This window comes from Bombus pyrosoma, linkage group LG6, assembly GCF_014825855.1.
Source record: "Bombus pyrosoma isolate SC7728 linkage group LG6, ASM1482585v1, whole genome shotgun sequence".
In the NCBI taxonomy this organism is placed as follows: Eukaryota; Metazoa; Arthropoda; class Insecta; order Hymenoptera; family Apidae; genus Bombus; species Bombus pyrosoma.
Genome location: NC_057775.1, coordinates 5,546,570 through 5,564,574, shown reverse-complemented (window position 1 = coordinate 5,564,574; position 18,005 = coordinate 5,546,570). Strand labels below are relative to the sequence as shown.

General features: G+C 39.5%; 1 protein-coding gene across 4 annotated transcripts in view; it reads left to right on the top strand.

Moving 5' to 3' along the window:
- LOC122568224 overlaps positions 1–18,005 on the top strand; it is a 201,845-nt gene that overhangs the window by 36,456 nt on the left and 147,384 nt on the right. For all 4 annotated transcript variants that reach the window (XM_043727727.1, XM_043727725.1, XM_043727726.1 and 1 more), the window contains one exon: positions 2,100–2,198. In XM_043727727.1, the coding sequence (XP_043583662.1) occupies positions 2,100–2,198 (99 nt within the window). The remainder of the gene's footprint in view (positions 1–2,099; positions 2,199–18,005) is intronic.

Below are 18,005 nucleotides of genomic sequence, written 5' to 3'. Positions count from 1 at the left end.
GCATATTCTACTATATAGTTATTACCTACTGATTGAAACATGTCAGTTGAAAGATTACAAACCATTTCCAATAAACATTCAGCTATTAATCAAATGTAAAATTCTCTATGTGAAATCTACGTTGGTATTATCTTGTTATATGAAAATAGCTCCTAAAACAAAATATAGTATTTTTAATATTATTTTTTAGCTTGTTTAAGTTTCATACAATAACTTAAGTTTAAGTATCTTTTGGGTTTGTAAAAATGATGTATTAAATTTTAATGTTACATGACAGCTAACCACTACCAAATCTGTAGTCGATTATACTTAACAGCAAACGATGGGAAATTTAACGAGCAGAAAATGAGTGAACGTGTAAAAAGCTTGGTGGATATTTCAGGTAGTAATTGAACAAAATCAACATCACGTCTAGCTGCATCAGAAAATTCTTGAAATTGATACCGGTAATGACTTCCCATTAAAAACGTCATTCTCCGATTAGGTCATCTAAAAAGGTTAACAAAGAGTTTAACAATTACACTATCGTCGACATGTACAGTTACGCAAATACTACATTTGATTGCAGTGCCGACATAAGATATGATTAAACGTTCGAAACTTAATGTCTGACGGCAAGTAAACTATGATTGCAAGGTTCAATTCACCATCTATCATATTGGAAATAAAGGAGATCATTTATAAAATTACACGGAAAGAGCTGTAGCTACAAATCAGCTAATCGATTAATCAATAGGAAATGTTAGATACAAATTGCATCTTGAATAAATGCCCAAGAGATGTTCATTGTCGATTGTAAAAAATAATTAGAATTCCTACTTTCTTGAAACCTAAATCTTATGCTACCTAAATCCTTGTTTTGTTGAAAATATCTCTTTAAATTTCCATTTTCTATACCTAGATATTTCTACAACTTTCATTTCAACTTCAGTCAACTTCCTCCTTAGCTCTTATTACAAATCAAATCTTTCTTTTTATTTCCATTTCTCAGAATTGCTGATAGTTCGCTAATTTTTCAGCGACGTTGATTCTCGTTCGCCGAAAAATCCTTTAACGCCGGATCGCCGAACCGCGAATAACGACAGGTTCGATGCACTTGAGTGCAACGGCCTTTGTCGTAATCGTGAATGCACTCTCTCCGTACATTTGTAGTGGCTGCTAGCCCCTTTTTCACGCGGAATCGCGAATCGTTTCGCTGCTCTATCGCTTTCAGTATCCGGCAACGAGCGACTAAGAAAGAGACGAATGCGCTGTCTCGCTGAGCGCGCGAAACCTGGTTTCGTTTCTAGATCGCCGGTGCTTTCGTTTCAGTCGATTCTATGAGAATGTGAACCGCGATATGGCACAAGGACATTATGCTACACTGACCTCGTCTCCGTGTGACCCGAGCCGAGTGGCTTGTAGAACCTATGTAACGTATTCATACTAGAGCGATGACGGAACTTGTTCGTCTCATGATATGATTAATAAAACACGTTTGATAGTGTTTCGTAGTATCTTATAGGAGTGGCGATTCGGATGAGTTATAGCGTACCATGAAGAACCGTCGATTCTACGAAGGTGAAACAATTGAATTTCATCAGCTCTATAAAGTTCCAGGAGATGAATTTTAGAAACTTCCTGTCAATATTATATGTATGTCTTAATTAGTAAAAGATGTATCTAGAAATCATAGGCGTGGCTGGGGATTTTCTACTATCTAGTTTCTTCTATGTAGGTTTTTTTTTTTTATAGAACGTTTAATTGTAACATAAAAGTGTTTGGGCCATGTTTTATTTTAGTTTCTGTTACTCAACGAATGCAACTTTCGCGTGAACCCTTTCATTAGTTCATCCGTTTGAAAAACAATGCGAGAGCCAATTAAACTCGTTTAAGCTTTAGACGTGCATTATGTAAGAGCCTACGCGACGGAGGGTGGCTGCTGTCATTGTATTTCATGAATAGTCTTCCACAACGATGAGTCATTTTTACAGCGCGTGCCATTGTCTCGAACGAATACAACGCGTCTGAAGTGTTAGAAGAATATAAAAACTATTTGTTTGAACGTGTCTAAAAAATGTATATTGAACTACAATTCGTTTTATCTTCTCCATTTTCAGAAGGAGGGAAAATTCTGAGGTAATATCAGATGATGTTTTCGTGGAGTCGGATGATAGCTTGGAACACCTTTCAGAGGATATAAAAAATTTCAATCCACAGTAAGTTTTTTATATTTATTTTCACTTATTACTGACTATTTGATGAAATTAAAAATTGACTTTTTCGTCCTTTGTTCATTCGTACAAATGCGTTAAATATAAACGACAGAATGCGAGATAAGATATTGATAAGATAACAAAATACACATTTCTAGAAGTTGTGCATTAGGATACATAGATAAAAAACAGATTACTCTGATACATGCCATTGATATAAATATCTATTAACACGTTGACTGCCACGACACCCGTATTCGGGTGTCAGCAAAGTTTCTGATCAGGCCACGAAACCCATATTCGGGTGTCGCTTATTTCACTACTTGCGAAGGATCGTCGTAGGTATTTGAAAAGATATTCCATAATAATAAAACTGTTGAATTGTTATAAAAGCAATACGAAAATGGTTTGTTATAAAAGTAATACGAAAATGGTTTATTAAAAAAATTATTTAGCATGTAAAACTTTAAAGCATTCTATACATAGCTGAGGTTGGTCGGATCAATTTGGTCAGTAAGTTGTTGTTTTCTTCAAATTCTTTTGTGCCTTTGTTCGGTCCATTCGACGTCTTTTATTTGCATGCGCGTCTAATGCTTCTTCCGAAATCATAAGCCTCGTAAAAACTTTCTTTTTCACTGCTATCTGATTTACTAGGAAATAAGTTTTCAATTTTTCTTTTCGACATTGTAACGAATTAGGGCAGAGATCTTAAGTTATACCGTTCGTTGATCGGCCAAGATTCAAACTGATTTTGTAGAAAGTGGAGAAATGAGAAACAAATGCCAAGGAATGGAAACAAAAGAAACGAGAGGTAAGACCACCAGATGAGCGAATCGCATTATGAAAATATCGATGGGAGCACCGAGCAGAGAACGCTTGGTACTGCTGCATGCGTGGCCTGACGGAGATTTTTTTCAAAACAGGCGTGGCAGTCAACGTGTTAAAGGAAACGTCTAATTATAATTAGCTTTGCAGTTGTAGCAATGATTATAGTATTTATAGAATTATCAATTAAGTACATATTTTCGTAATTTCAATAGAATTGTTGGTGACTGTTTTCAGTGTTTTCCTTCCAATTTTCTATTACGAACAAAGTTTCAAACATAAGTAAACGTCAAATGCTCTCATAGACTGTGTTTAAAAGTGCAATTATCTTCGAATTAAAGAAACTTCAGTCACTCGTTGTTCGACTGTTTCGCGGAGAGACGCGTTCCTGATATAACGCGTCAACGAAAGTCGTAAATTCTCGTTACGATAAGATAATCGACACCACGAATCAGCTGATTCTTTATTTCGGTTAAGATAATAGGGGTGGTTCGAATGATATTAATATTGAGTTAACAATTTAAATATAACTCTTTTACCAACAACTTTTGAAAACTGGAAAGTGTGTTTTCACCGAAGAGTTGTTAGCAAGTGAAGTTCGGTGACGAAGATATCGGGGAGGAAAGCTATTGATGGGCGTGTCTGGAACACAAGACAAGCGGATTCGTTGATGGGAATTTTCATTAAGAAAGTGAGGGCAACGGACATCGCAGCCAATTAGATGAAGAAAAAACTGGTGGATAAGGATGTGTGCTGGCCGCTCCCGACCCAAAGTCGTTCATGGATGGCATTACACATGGGAAAAATCCACTGTCCCCTATTTTCCTGGAATGAACAACCCTAAGGAACGTTACGACTTGAAAGATACCCGAGGGACCCAAGGGTCTTCACTGTAAAAAATATTAAAATTTATAACGGTGCCTAGGGTTCCTGCAGGTCCAAAAAAGGATGATAAAGATCTGGTAATCATCTTGACCGAGGGATGGAGTATGGGGCCTAACACTTGACTTTACTTAAAAATATATACATTTTATCAAATTCTGTTCTTTTATGCTTCGTTTAAAGTTTATTGCATCCTCTAAAAACGATGATCCGTATTATACCACCTACGTGAACTTTTTTACTATATATGTTCTATGTATGCTTTTAAATTTTATGCACTTTTAAATTTTCCATAAATGTATAAAAATCCGTAATCTAAAACTAAAGACATTTCTGATAAAAAAAATACAACTCCAGAGTTGCTTGATTGTATTCCGCTGACAGTGAATGTGTTAATGCGTACAAAAAGTGCATGAATGTAAATAACCAAAAATGCTCAGTGAAACGCGTTCTGTCTATGAAAGATGCTCTATCACCTGATATTCTTCAAGCGCCTTTGCTGACGCGTTACACCGGTACACCGTTCGCATACCTACTTATTTATATCGCGCAACTTTCACTGATAACGAGAGCAACATTCCAGAAGCGGCGTCTTCTGAATATTTAGAGGTATACGGGTGTTGCGTCGAAGCAGTAGCGTATAGAGGCAGTTACACGTACAGACCTTCCTGCGAACGAGCGTGAAAACGCTTTGGTTTCCTGTTCGTTTTTCTCGTCGTGGCAATCTTGCCGCTAACTAGCATAATTTTAAAGATTCCCTCTGACCTGTGCCTCGTTGCGCGCATTACGAATAATTGTTACCGTGGTAACAGTGACCTGTTCCTCTGCTAAAATACACGGCGACTGTTGCGGCCAGGAAAAAAACCAAATTGTAATGCGATATCGTCCTACCAAACTATAGTAAGTTTTTTCTTTGTTTTATCTTTCTTGTTGAGCCATCCTGTAATAGTTGTTTGCCGATATGTGTTCATGTCAACAGAGTAATTTTTGTGCATGTACATTTGTGCATTTTAAACATGTAACGCCATATATACAATTCGAAAATTCCTGCTAATATATGTCGTTAAGCTATCTATATATAATACCATTTGAAACAAGCAAAATGAAGTAAACGACGATCTCTGAACATTGATACATTTATTCCTGTTTAGAAGGAAACGAGGACTTTTTATTCGATATAGATCTTCCGAGTAAAATAATTTGTACGCGTATATTGAATTAATTTCTACATTTTTCTCATATTCTTCCGCAACCTAGTTCAATATAGCAGTTTACGTCACAATTCTCATCGACATCATGCACGATATACATTTGGAATGAATTGCATTTTGCGTTTCAGTTTGTTCGCTGTGCACCGTGAGTCTATTAGAGCAAAGTGCAATGCTCCAGCACGTACGCGTTAACCCGGTTTCGGTGTCATCAGTGTCATCGACGTGACAAGTAGGCCGTCGTGAGACCGAGTTCCGTTGAGTTCCGTTCATTATTATCAGTCTCCCTAAATATTGTCTCCTCTGAGGTATATACCTACAGTTACTGAAATTTACTCTTTCTCGATTTTTCGTTGCATCGATGTCAGTGCTATTGTTGGAAAAAATATGACGCGCCATCGCGAATTCAAGCGGTTATCAGATATTCCGAACTTTAAGGTAGACAAATTAACAGAGATATTTAAAAGTGTTGTGGTTATCTGATAGAGGATCGCGTGCATGAATGTGTAATAGGAATATATTTGAGTATAAGTGTAAGAATAAGTATAAGTGCAACGTATGGTAATCCAGATGCGCACTCTGGCAGCGTTAGATTACAACACAGCTCCGAAACCATGGGCCTATGTGTGTTTATATAATTACAGAAACGGGCCTGTCTAACCGTAACATAACACCAATGTATGGAAGGCATGTTCCTGGAAAGGCTATGAGGCTGAAAGGCCCTTCTTATTGATTTAGTATTAGATAATATTTAATGGCTTCGAGCAGCCAGGAAAACTAAACAATAGTGCTGATTTAGAGTTTTCTTAGAAGTGTGGTCTACCTCAACAAAAAGCAAAGCCTCAATGTATGGTGCCGACTTTTATATATTGTAGTATCCTGAAAAAACCGTTGAGAAAATTCCGAGGAACTACAGATAGTGAAGAAGTGAAAGGCCCCTAACGGGCCACGTAGGATGGGACATTCCAATGGGCTGTGGGCCAACATGCCCGTATCCCTTTAGGAGAATAGGCAATCGAAAATGGTGGTCCTGACCATCTTGGGTCACCAACAGGTGCAAGATATATGTGCATGGTAGAGGAACCGAAAACCGTGATATAAAAGGACGTTTTGGTGAAGAGAATGGTCAGTTACCAGTAAGTTGCGACTAGTTGCAGTCAGAAATTAGTCGTTACACACTAGAAAAAGAAGACGCCTACAAGGTGCATAAGGAGCTGTCGCGTCGAACTAAGAAGCAAACCGAGGCATACCAGAAGTATGTGTACAAAATGTTCGACATAGCGAAGAAAGCTAGTATGGAGAGTTCGGTCGTAATACAGCATATTATAGACGGAATTCGTGAGCAGACTAACAACATCATACTGTACGGCGCCAAGGATATTCGCGAATTAAAAGAGAAGTTCGCCCCGTACGAGGACATGAAGGAAAACGCGAAGACGAAAAGCAAACTGGTCGAAGAAAAATCCAAGAGGACGAGACGGAACGGGGCTTCCTATGCAGAAACAAAAATCACCTAAGTGCGAACTGCACAACGAAAAGCAAAGTTGCCAGGTGTTTCAAATGCCAGAAGTACGGACACATCGCATCGCAATTTATCAATGTAAGTCCTCTAAGAATGCATGTAGTGTGTCGCAGTCGTTACAGGAAAGCGTTATAGAGACGTTAAGATGGGAGATTGCAATTTGACCGCGTTGATAGACATCGGTAGAAAGTTGACTTTAATACGAGTGGATAAGTACGTTAAAAACTGGAAGGTGCGTTTTGACCAAAGAGTTGTTAACAGGTGAAGTTTGAAGACGGTGATGTCGAGGAGGAAAACTATTGATGGGTGTGCCTCTGAAGCACGGGAGAAGCGGATTTGTTTATTGCAATCTTCGTTAAGCAAGCGAGGACAACGGTCATTGCTGCCAATTGGATGAGAAAAGAGACTGGTGGATAAGGATGGGACAGGACACATATCCCGTGTTTTACCGTGACGAGCAATAAGAAGCGTAAGTAAAAATCTAAATCTGAGGACAGCAATAGATTACTGCGGATCCAAGTATGTTTGAAAAGTTGTTGACCATCTTGACCGAAGGATGGATGATGATATATTCTGGGGTTGCAGGGCGTAACAATAGTACTTAAAGTAATGTCAAGTATACGCTTCTTGATTTTTACTACATATACTTATGAATTAGGTATATCAATCTCCATTATATTATTGGGGTTAGGTTTCCTTTCTTTCTTCCTTCATTAATTGCTTTCATCTTTTGAATTTATTCTCAGATTTAATTTTTCGGTGCTTTCGGGAAACAGAAACTCTTCTTTCGTTAATATATGTATACGTATTGTCTGTTGTAATGGAAGAGAGAAACCATGAATAAGAGCGCTGAGATATTGGACGTATATAATAGAATTTAATTTTCTGAAGATGTGAAGCATATGGTTTTTAATTTCTTTGTCTCGATGCAAGGAACAAATTTCCATTTTGTGTTGAAATGAATTTGTTTTCTCTTTCATTATGCATAAATACGATTACTATTTGTGGAGGATCGCGGTATTTCGTAGCTGTTCAACATTTGAAGAGACAGTTCGTTTCCATCTCATTTCCGATTTTGATTGTCGGCCTTCTTCAATTTTATATAGGGTGCTTGGTCGTAGTTTCTTCCAAAGAATTCTTTTTCACTGAAGGAGTAATTACATACATGCTACCTAGTTCCTTATAAATACGTTTATTAGAATCACGAATTATTTGGCAACTACGATAAATAGTCAGATTGATAGGAAGCGCAAGTGCAAATCTGGATTTGATACTTCGTACGAATGTACTTTAAGATTCTTCGATGACCGTTCAAGGGCTGTTGGTATGTTTGTGTATAGAACACACCGCGGAACATAGTAGGTATTATGTTTTTTGGAGAAAGGGTCGTGCGTATCTATTTCTTATGAAACACTTTGTTATGTATTATAACAATCTATATTTACTCACTAGTTCAGATTCTTCGTTCGTTACGTAATTTACGAATCAAGGTACAATAACCAATTCGACATTCGTAGTAAAAAGCACGAGCTCATATATCTCTGAAGCTGACTCAAACCTGAAAAATAATTTATCTCCTTCCTTCGTTAAAACCCGAAACGTCTGATTTTATATTTTACCGCTTATCTATATTATCAATAGCCATGTAGTATTTACAAACAGCGACAAACGCATTGTGGGTCTTACCTAAAGCGGCTAAACAGACGTGCAACGTATTATTTCAATAAATTTCCATTGTAAGTCTATCGATCTTACGATATCATGCCAATGAACATACGCAGTATGTACATTAGCGGTATCAATCACATACGTCGCTCAAGACAAGAATGAGGAAGCGCAAAGTCCGAGTTACAGATGGTTACGAAGATGCTGAAAACACGGAACAGTTCCTTTACACGTCGAATTTAATCGCGAGAATCAATAACAGCGATCGGACAAACGAATTGCCGAACGATAATTGACGGTTTCATGGAAAATTGCCATCCGTAATAGGCGAGAAAAAACAGACGATTAGGAACGGTCTAGGAAATTCGAAACCGGTTCCAGGTATCGTGTCGAGGTCTAAGGGAAAAGCGACTACGTGCAGGGACTCGTGATCGATTATGCCAAACACGTCGGTATTTCCATGGGACTTTTTCGTGAAAGTGAAGATTATCTGTGAAATACGACAGATTCTCATTTATCTTCGAGCTGCGTCGCGTCGATTTTATACCTGTGAAAACATTTTTCATTAAACTAGGGAGCGAGAATCACGTCGTCTAATGGAAAATAGGCATTCACGACGATTCTTATGATACCGAAATGCCAGGCAATTATTCTCTAACGCTGGAAACGGTGAACGATGTTTTTCGCATGTGTTTGTGTTGACATTACAATCTATTTGAAATTCGCAACCTTTCATTTTGCTTGATTACTTTCTGCCACAGCTTTTAGGCTATACAGTATGTATGATCGTACGTGTACAATGATAACACACGTTGCTGAGAAAATGTGTGGCCAAAATTGCATCCATGCTTTGAAATTTGGTACAATACGTTATTTACAAGCGCCAGTTATTTGAATGGAAATTATACTGTTTCTAGTCAATCAATTAAGTATTTACTTTTATTTTGTGTTAGAACCACAGCGGAAATCTGGAATAATTCAATTTGCATAATAACCGTCAAACAGTACGAGAATGGAATACGAAGGTCTTCTCGATTTATTCTATTNGCTTCATTATGATTCTAAATGTACAAATATTTTTCAATCAATTCAACATATTTTAACAAATTCCAATTGGATGGAAATATATCGAATGAAATAAAGGAAAAATGTAATTAATAGTCTTCAAATCTTTAGAACTATTAATTTGCTATATATTCTGTGAGGAAGAACAACTGAGGTAATACCTTAACTATATCGACAATCATATGCAAGAATTTAATATCAGATCGTATCAGTTCTAATTTATTTAATTGCAGAAGATTCTGCCTGAGACTGAGGTCTTTTAATTGGATTTCAAAATAAACTTACATATACTTACAACATATTTCCACGTCAACTTTTATTTTCTGTAACATATTTTTAATAGATATCTTCAATAGCGGTAATTTTAAATATTACAATATAACAACAGGCACATAATACTCGATTAAAAGTATCAGTGTCAGGAGATGAATGACTAATGTGCGTATTTCTGAAATTACGCATTTCAATTCTTTATTCTGTTTAAAAAATGTATAATTAAATTGAAGCAATAAATTCGATACACATTTCACCGTCACGATAGATACCACATTGTCAATATACTAATTATTTCTTATAAATGTGTACACAGATAAAGTGGTAAAAGATACAGAATTGGATTCAAATTTGCATACCAATAACTAAATAGATTTTAATGAATACTTTCATTATAGTGCAATAAAGTTCATTGCAGAGATTATAATAATTTAGAACTTATCGCGTTAAAATATCCGACAAAAACTTTTAGTTAAAATTGTCTCGGCTACGAAAACAAATCACGCATCTGTCTACCTATATCGGTCAATGCACTTATCATAGCTTTATGCATATGCCAATCGCGCCTACGCGTTTCACCGTTGTATCCTCGACTTCCGATTCGTGTTCGATGCAGCGCACGACGCTGCCATTGACACCAATTTTGCTATTGACGGTAAATCAGGCCATTGTCTTTATCGTCGTGTAATATCAATGTGACCGCGTGTTGCATGCGGTTTATCCACTCCGCTACCGAGAAACCCGGCGCAGTCCGATAACGAAGCTGGAGTCGCGGCAAAACATTCGGGAGCAAATTGAATTAAGCGCGGTTACACCTGTGTCGATCGTTTTCCCGCGTCCAAAGCTGCTGTTTCGATTCATCGAGTCCAATTTCTAAGATCGTGTGAAAGTAACTATTACAATTATTGTGAGCAATTTAACGAGAGCATAGATGAGAGGTCGATCAATTTAGTTTACATTAGTATTACTCTAAAATATCTTACAAAAATTTGGTAACAAAATTTGTCAAGACTGAATGCTGNCTATTTTGAAATTTTTACAACAAGAACATTTTACGAAAATGCATTCTGTATATTTTTGATTGATTCTTCTACTTTCTTAGTGCCCATTATTCCTATGTGATTTAGGTAAATTTTTTATAACGGTTTAACGTGTAGCAGTTTTTGGACGTAAAAAGATTTTTCCTTCTGGTTTTCATCATTATGCAATATCTGTATCAATAAGTACATACATATTACTAATTTCGCTTCTTTCCTTTATACTATGCTTTTTGTTTAACTCTGCTTTTCGAGTCACTTCCGATCTAATCGTATTTTTCCATCGCTAACAAAGTTAAATATTAGAAAAAAAAAATACAATAGGAACTATACGGCAAAATTACAGGTAGATCTGGAAAGAACCGATGTTTGCATGTTCCTAGAAAAGAAACAACGGTAGATTTACTTTCGAATACAGCATCGACTAGCCCGCCTCTACTACCATTATATTTTCCCTCTCTGAGACGTCATCTCGCTTCGACTTTTTCGCTTCTTAGATATCTTCCAGCTTCCTTAGTTTTAAATTCTTACCCTCCATCACTATGAATTTCTTTGATTTTACAATTAGATTGATTTTCAATTTCTAGGCAAAATTACTTCTGACTTGTGTCGTAAGAAGTAAATCTTTGTGAATTGTGAAAAGTCACTATTAAACGTAAGAATATAAGGTTTCTTGCCGAATCTCTCGACTTGCATAGGTCCATATACATTCATGTCTGTAATTACGTGATAATTGATCGTGAATACCCGACCTATGATGTCTCTCATTTACAGGAAAAGTTCCTGTCGTTTACGACTTCCCGCAGGGAGGACTTGCTTATGTGAGTCTATGGGGGCTGGCAAACCCACGTTCCCAATGCCAGGGGGGACCGTCGGGACAAGCGTCCCGCTTACCTGAGTGCCCTATGTACACCGCAGGGAAGGTCGCCGGGAATGTAATGCCTTTAATTCTGGTTACACTCTCTCTACGTGGCCTTGGGTAGTAGCGCACCCACGATCCTGAAGCCAAGGGTGGGACCGTCGGGGTAAGTCCCGGAACCGAAACATCGGTGTTGACCGATGCTCCGCTTACGTGAGTCCCATCCTGCACTGTTGAGCTCGGTTAGCAGGTAGCCGACCGGCAGTGACGTGGCCGTACATCCACACGATAGCCCCATCAGTGACTAAAGATGGTGACTAAAGATGCCATAACTACAGCTTCTTCGTGTTTGACTCCGCTTTGAGGTTTAAGTCGTGACGGGTGCCAAAGGAATATACAGCGTATCAATTTAAAAGTGCGTTTATTAATGTAATTAGCGCATGTTGCCTAGGCCGAACTCAGACTCTAGTCTCGCATTCTCAGCCACAATCTTTCTTCGTTTCCCTTTTTTGTATTTTGCCGAAGTTCTCGGAAGGGAAAGTTTCTTGCAGAGTAGACGAGTAGTTTTTCCTTGCCGAAGGTTCTTCTGCTCTTCGGAAAGTCCCAGAGTCTTTTCCTCTATGACATCCCGGTATCGGATATAGCTTCGCTGGCCAGGTGACCAGCACGTGTGCTTCAACCCTGGATCTTTCTCTACGGCCATGTGTCGCTACACATTCTAGTTTCCATCAGTATGCTGTAGCAATAAGTAGATACATATTATTAATTTCGCTTCTTTCTTTTGTACCATGCTTTTTGTTTAACCGTGCTCTTTCGAGTCACTTCTGGCCTAATCTTATTTTCCGATCGCTAACACAGTTAAATTTTAGTAAAAAAAAGAAAAAAATTATTATAGGAACTACGGGGAGCCCGTACTTTTGCTTCGATGGCTAAGGCTTCGTGCATAATATACGGCTATTCCACCCAGAAGACTCTGCTTACCCCACTATTTACAGTAACTCCTCCAGCCGGTCATTCCTTCTTCTGCACTTCCTGGAGGACCGACCACGTCAGCGTTATTTTGCGGACGTCGATGTTCCACTCGGAGGTTGTTGGTTGTCCGGGGGTGGTGTTAGTGTTAAATATCCTTAAATATTACTATTAGTTTGTTAGTACTGCCTTACATCCTATTTGTACTATTTTCCTTCATTGGAATGTTTTAATCTGTCACAGCAAATTATGTATCACAGATACGTTTTTACTATTATTTTCACAGACAGTGACGATTCTGGAGTTTGAGTGGCGCACCTCTACCCGACTTTGACCGCTGACAGTTGCCTGGTTATGTTGTGGTCTGAGTTAGGTCTTCCCCTCCAGCCCCGGACGAAGCCTATTAGTTGGAATTCTGTAAATAAGGAAAATTAGGACTAGGATTTGAACACGGGTACTTTGGATTTGTAGCCGTATACTATATCCACCTAGCCACCGTAGTCCTATGATATTTCTATTCTAGAACTCATACATAAGGTTACAAGTGTCGGCCCTACATTGCTTGTACTTTCGTTGAAACATTAAAACTCTTATTGTCCGTTGAAAGCGTGATTTGTATCTAAAAATTGGGTTACTGCATTAAATTAAAACTTGTTTCGTATTGGAACTACCCTTTCCTTCACAATTTTATTTTTCTATTAGAAAATCAAACAAAAAGCATGTCGTACGATATTCGAGAATTGAAACGTGGCCGTAGAAACCTGCTCCTTCTAATCCTTCCTGCTTGTTAATAAAGTCACAAATAAAGTCCAAATTTGATTTTACTAAATATCTAAAAAAACATAAAAACAAGAGTAAGTCGTACAATTTCCGAGAACTAAATCACATGATTGTAGAAATCTTTCCCTTTCTAAATGATGCTGCTGGTCACCAGCTCGGTATCGTGCACGCATTCACTATGATGATTCAAATGATGTTTTCTGTCTTATCCGTATCTCGAAAAGATGGCAACAGAGTAAAACAACACGTTTCCCAGGGTGCGTGATAGTTTATCGCGCGGTTGCAGACTGTTTGAAAGAATTCCATCAGTCGATATCCCGCCGCGATTTCCACCTTTTTTATGCGCAACTGGATAATGTGAGGCGAAGCAAGATGATGGCATCTCTACCCACCAAACACCCCTCCTCTGTCTCTATTCTCTGTCGATACAAGAACAAACCATAGAACATCCTCAAGGCACTACTTCAGCGTTGGTCTTCTATCTGGCTGTAGGTCTCATCTTTTCATCCTCCTATTCGTGATCTACCTTGTCTTTCGATGTTCTTCTCCCGGTTTGTCTGCTTATCGTAATTCACTGACACAGCTCTTGGAATCTAGACGAATATTCTTCTTTTATGACAACCACATCTATAATATTGATAATTGATGGAACACGTTATCTTCCCTGAGGTGTACGATGGTGCCTTCGCGGATGTCATGACTCCACTTGTTACGGCTGGTCAACTCGGTTAGGTATTCCCGGTACCAACGGCTCCAGAAATGTTGATTGAGTTGATTGATGCGCTGCCAGCTGGATAACCGGCTTGGTGGAGTCGCCCAGAAATCTAGCACCAGTAAACTCGTTAGTGTGTCGCCAATTAGAAAATGGCTGGGAGTGAGGACAGGGAGATCATTTGCATCTGAGAATATTGGAGTCAGTGGGCGGGAGCTTAAAATGGCTTCGCTCTCAATGATAAGGATGTTGAGGTGTTCAAAGGTAAATAGCTCCTTGCCGACGACGGGTGTGAGATGGCGTTTAAATGACTTTATCGCGGCTTCTCATAAGTCGCCAAAGTGCGGTGAATGATGAGGATTAAAGGCTCCATTGTATCTGTATTTCAAAATGAATGGTCTGTAGTAGTCGGCCAATGTTCTTCGTTCTGTTGTAGCCACTCTGGTCTGTTTTTCCAAATGGTTGGGCGCAGGAATTCCTTGAGCGTCTGACCTCGGGAAATAAGATCCGCGGAGTTATCGGTAGTAGGCACATGACGCCAGTCGGCAGTGTTATTCTTCGTTTGCATCACTGCCACGCGGTTAGCAACAAAGGTTTTTAACGTTTGAGGCGAGTACCTGATCCACTGGAGGACGGTGGTGCAATCAGTCCAATGTACGATCCGAGAAATCTTTATCGTCAGGGCCTTCTGTAGAGCGGAGATTAAGGATCGGAGAAGAAGTACTCCGCTTAACTCGAGCCGTGGAATGGTCAGAGATTTGAGCGGCGCTATCTTTATTCGCGCAGTGAGGAGTAGCGTCCAGACACGGTTGCCAGGATTACTGGTTCGGAGATAGACGGAGGCCCCATATGCCTTCTCGCTGGCGTCACAGAAGCCGTGCAGCTCAACCTCTGTTGCGGATTCGATGACGTTCTTACGCGTGAATCTTATACTATTTAGTAATCGCAGCTGTGCATGGTACCTGTTCCACTCAGTGTATAAATCTGCTGGAAGGGACTCATCCCAATCAACTCTTAGCGCCCAAAGTCGTTGAAGGAGCATCTTGGCTGGAACGGTCACTGGCGCGAGCAATCTCAGTGGATCGCTTCGTGACTCGGGAGATATTGGATCTGGTATCGGTCGAATAGAGGATTGAAGCGTCGGAGGATTCCAAAAAGAACCAAGAGATTTTAATGTTTCAGATTCACCCAGCTGTAGTTTCTGGTTTATGTCTTGTTCGGACAGACCTTGTAGCAGTTCCTGGTTTTTGGACGCATATTTTTGTCTATTCAAAACGGCTGGTTGGAGAATTTCGGTGAGTTCCGCCCTGAGCGACAGAGCTTCGTCCTTCGTACCAGCTCTGATGAGGGCGCCATATACGTAAAAATCTCGCTGCAGAACCGACGGGGCTCGCGGAAATCGGTGTCTTTCGTCGTCGACCAATTGTTTGGGGTACCTGATAGCTGACAACCCGAGCGTCACTCTGTTGAGTTCATATGTTCCCGCCTTCCGGTTAGAGTTGCGCCACTTGTTGTTAGTTCCGGCCTTTTGAACGAACTACGGGTACGAACCTTTTGAACTATGGGTACACCTTCTCAACATCACAAGTAAGAGCCTATTGTTAAAAGCGGTATCTCAGAAGAATGTCGAATAAGTCCTCCTGCAACTTCGGTCCTGTATAAAGGGCGTCGTTGGAAGAAACTCCGGTGGTGCTTGGTGCAAATCCGTCAAACATGACCCGAAGTCTTGTAGTTTGGCTCGATTCTTTGATTACGCTGTGATGTGGCAGGTAATATCCGTTATCTGAGCAGTGGTCTGTTGTGATCCTGGTCATGTGTCTCAATTCCAAGTATCCTTGAATGATTGCGCGATACTCTGTTTCAAGTTGTTTGTCAGATTAGAATCAGCGGTGGAGAGAGGCGAGTCGTTTCATCGCAATTGTTTTAGGAGACCCAAGCGAAGGAAGCTTTTCCTTTCGAAGCGCGACGATGTTATCGTCCTTCGCTGCTGCGTTGGATGTGGTTTCGGGAGTGTTCCTCACATCGTCAATCCCTCTCCCAACGTGTTCAGTTGGTTGACCCTTGTCGATTTCCCAAATTGAGCTGCCATTGTTGAAAGACATCTGTATTCGATTTTGACAGGAATAATCCTGCTAATGGTGTTTGACGTGACAGAGTCACCTAAGTTCTTCTATGTACAGAGATGGTGTTTGATAGTGTTAGGATAGTTCTGCATCCCCGCCAAGTGACGTAGACAAGTTTGTCGTGCACAATCGAAGGGAAGGGTCTATGTTCATCAGGCATTTTGAGCGTCTCAACATAGTAAATTGAACCACACGGTGTCTCAACGCTTTGTCCGCTTAGTCGCTCACGCCTGGCAGATGGATCTTCCCAGCCCACGGTGCCAGCCTCCCCAACATCCGTGGCAACAACCGCATCAAACTGAGGCTTTGGTGGGTTTTCATCCCCTAGTCGAATAAGAAAACGGTGGAACTTGTCGCGGTTAGTTGCAAACGAATAGCTCTGTCCCAACTGCTAGCACTCTCAAAATTTGCCAGCGCGGCGACGAGCATACCTGGTCTCATACTTTTCGCCTTCGGCCAGTACGCCTTGGACTGCGCCATTATCTCCCTATTGAGTGTTTGAGTTATATTGGGCAATCCTTCTATGCGGACCCAAATGGTAGTAAGTGTCTCGACTCGCACCACCCTGACACGACTCCTTTCTAAGAACCGATGATTTGTACGTTGCAAGATCTCCACCCCCGGGAAGTCTGGTCAAAAAATTCGAATGTGAGTGTTTGACTATGCAGATTTACCTAGTCAAATCTCGAGCTAAGACGACGCTCTGGATTTGTTGGAACTTGGAGCGCCCCTATGTAGAGGATGGATCCCATCTTATATTACGTATTATAGAGGGACTACAGTGGATCATTCTACTATTCCTTCGCTTGCCGTTTGGACAATCATTTTCATTTATCTGGTTTTACACTTTTCTTGTCCTTGAAACGTTTTATAACAGTATTAACAATATAAAGATAGAATATATAGTTTTTGTTTTTGATACGCCAGTTTCAGATATCAATTGTTGCTTTTTGTTAAAATAAATATACCGTATATATTAATAATAATAATAATAATTAAATAATATTATATTATATTAATTAAATGATATTAATAATAATATTAATAATAATTAAATATATATATATTTATAAAATAAATATATATATTTTTAGGTGCTCTTTTTTAACACGTCAATCCATATCATTATAATTTTTTAGAATCTTCAAGATCAAAATGTCGCGTTTAATTGCGTTGAACTATCCGGCACGCTACTTCTCCTCCTCCGCCGGTTCACTGTTGACCATTCGGTACCTGCATCAACTGTTTTATTGTTACTGTCACTGCCGCGTACTTCTTCGCTACCGATACACATCTCCACATACGTAGGCTCACCTTGCCTAGACTTTTTTATTTCAGTTGTCTTTTTATCCTCCAAAGGTGATGTAACTTTCCCCTTTGGTGGTAGATAATAAATCGCTGCACCGTACAAAGCTGCTGGAAATCGAATGGTTTTGAATCGAAATCCTTAACGAACCCTGAAGCTCTGGTGACGCGTGCCACCCAATGAGATTTTCGGTATGCTGAAAATCGAAGCAGAAAGGATGTGACATCCTTGGGATTTCATAGTAATGACATTCTATTACTTGCGGCCTGTATCCCATCGCTCCTTAGTCCTCTCATGTTGTTTCGTTTTCCATATGAGTAATGTTACGTCATGTGACTCTACCATATACTATAATGCATCCTGCGATCAAGATGGTCAACAGGTGCTCAAACATACTTGTGCGGGTCCGCAATAATGCAAAAGAATCGTTAATTGCCGTCCTCAGATTTGGATTTTTACTTGCTATCGAGGTCCTTAATTTATATAAGGCATGTTTCAAGTCGAAAAGCTCCTTGAAGTTATCGCTCATTTCTGTAAAACATGGGAACAGGGAGCTTTCCCATGTTGGATGTTCGAAGATGACA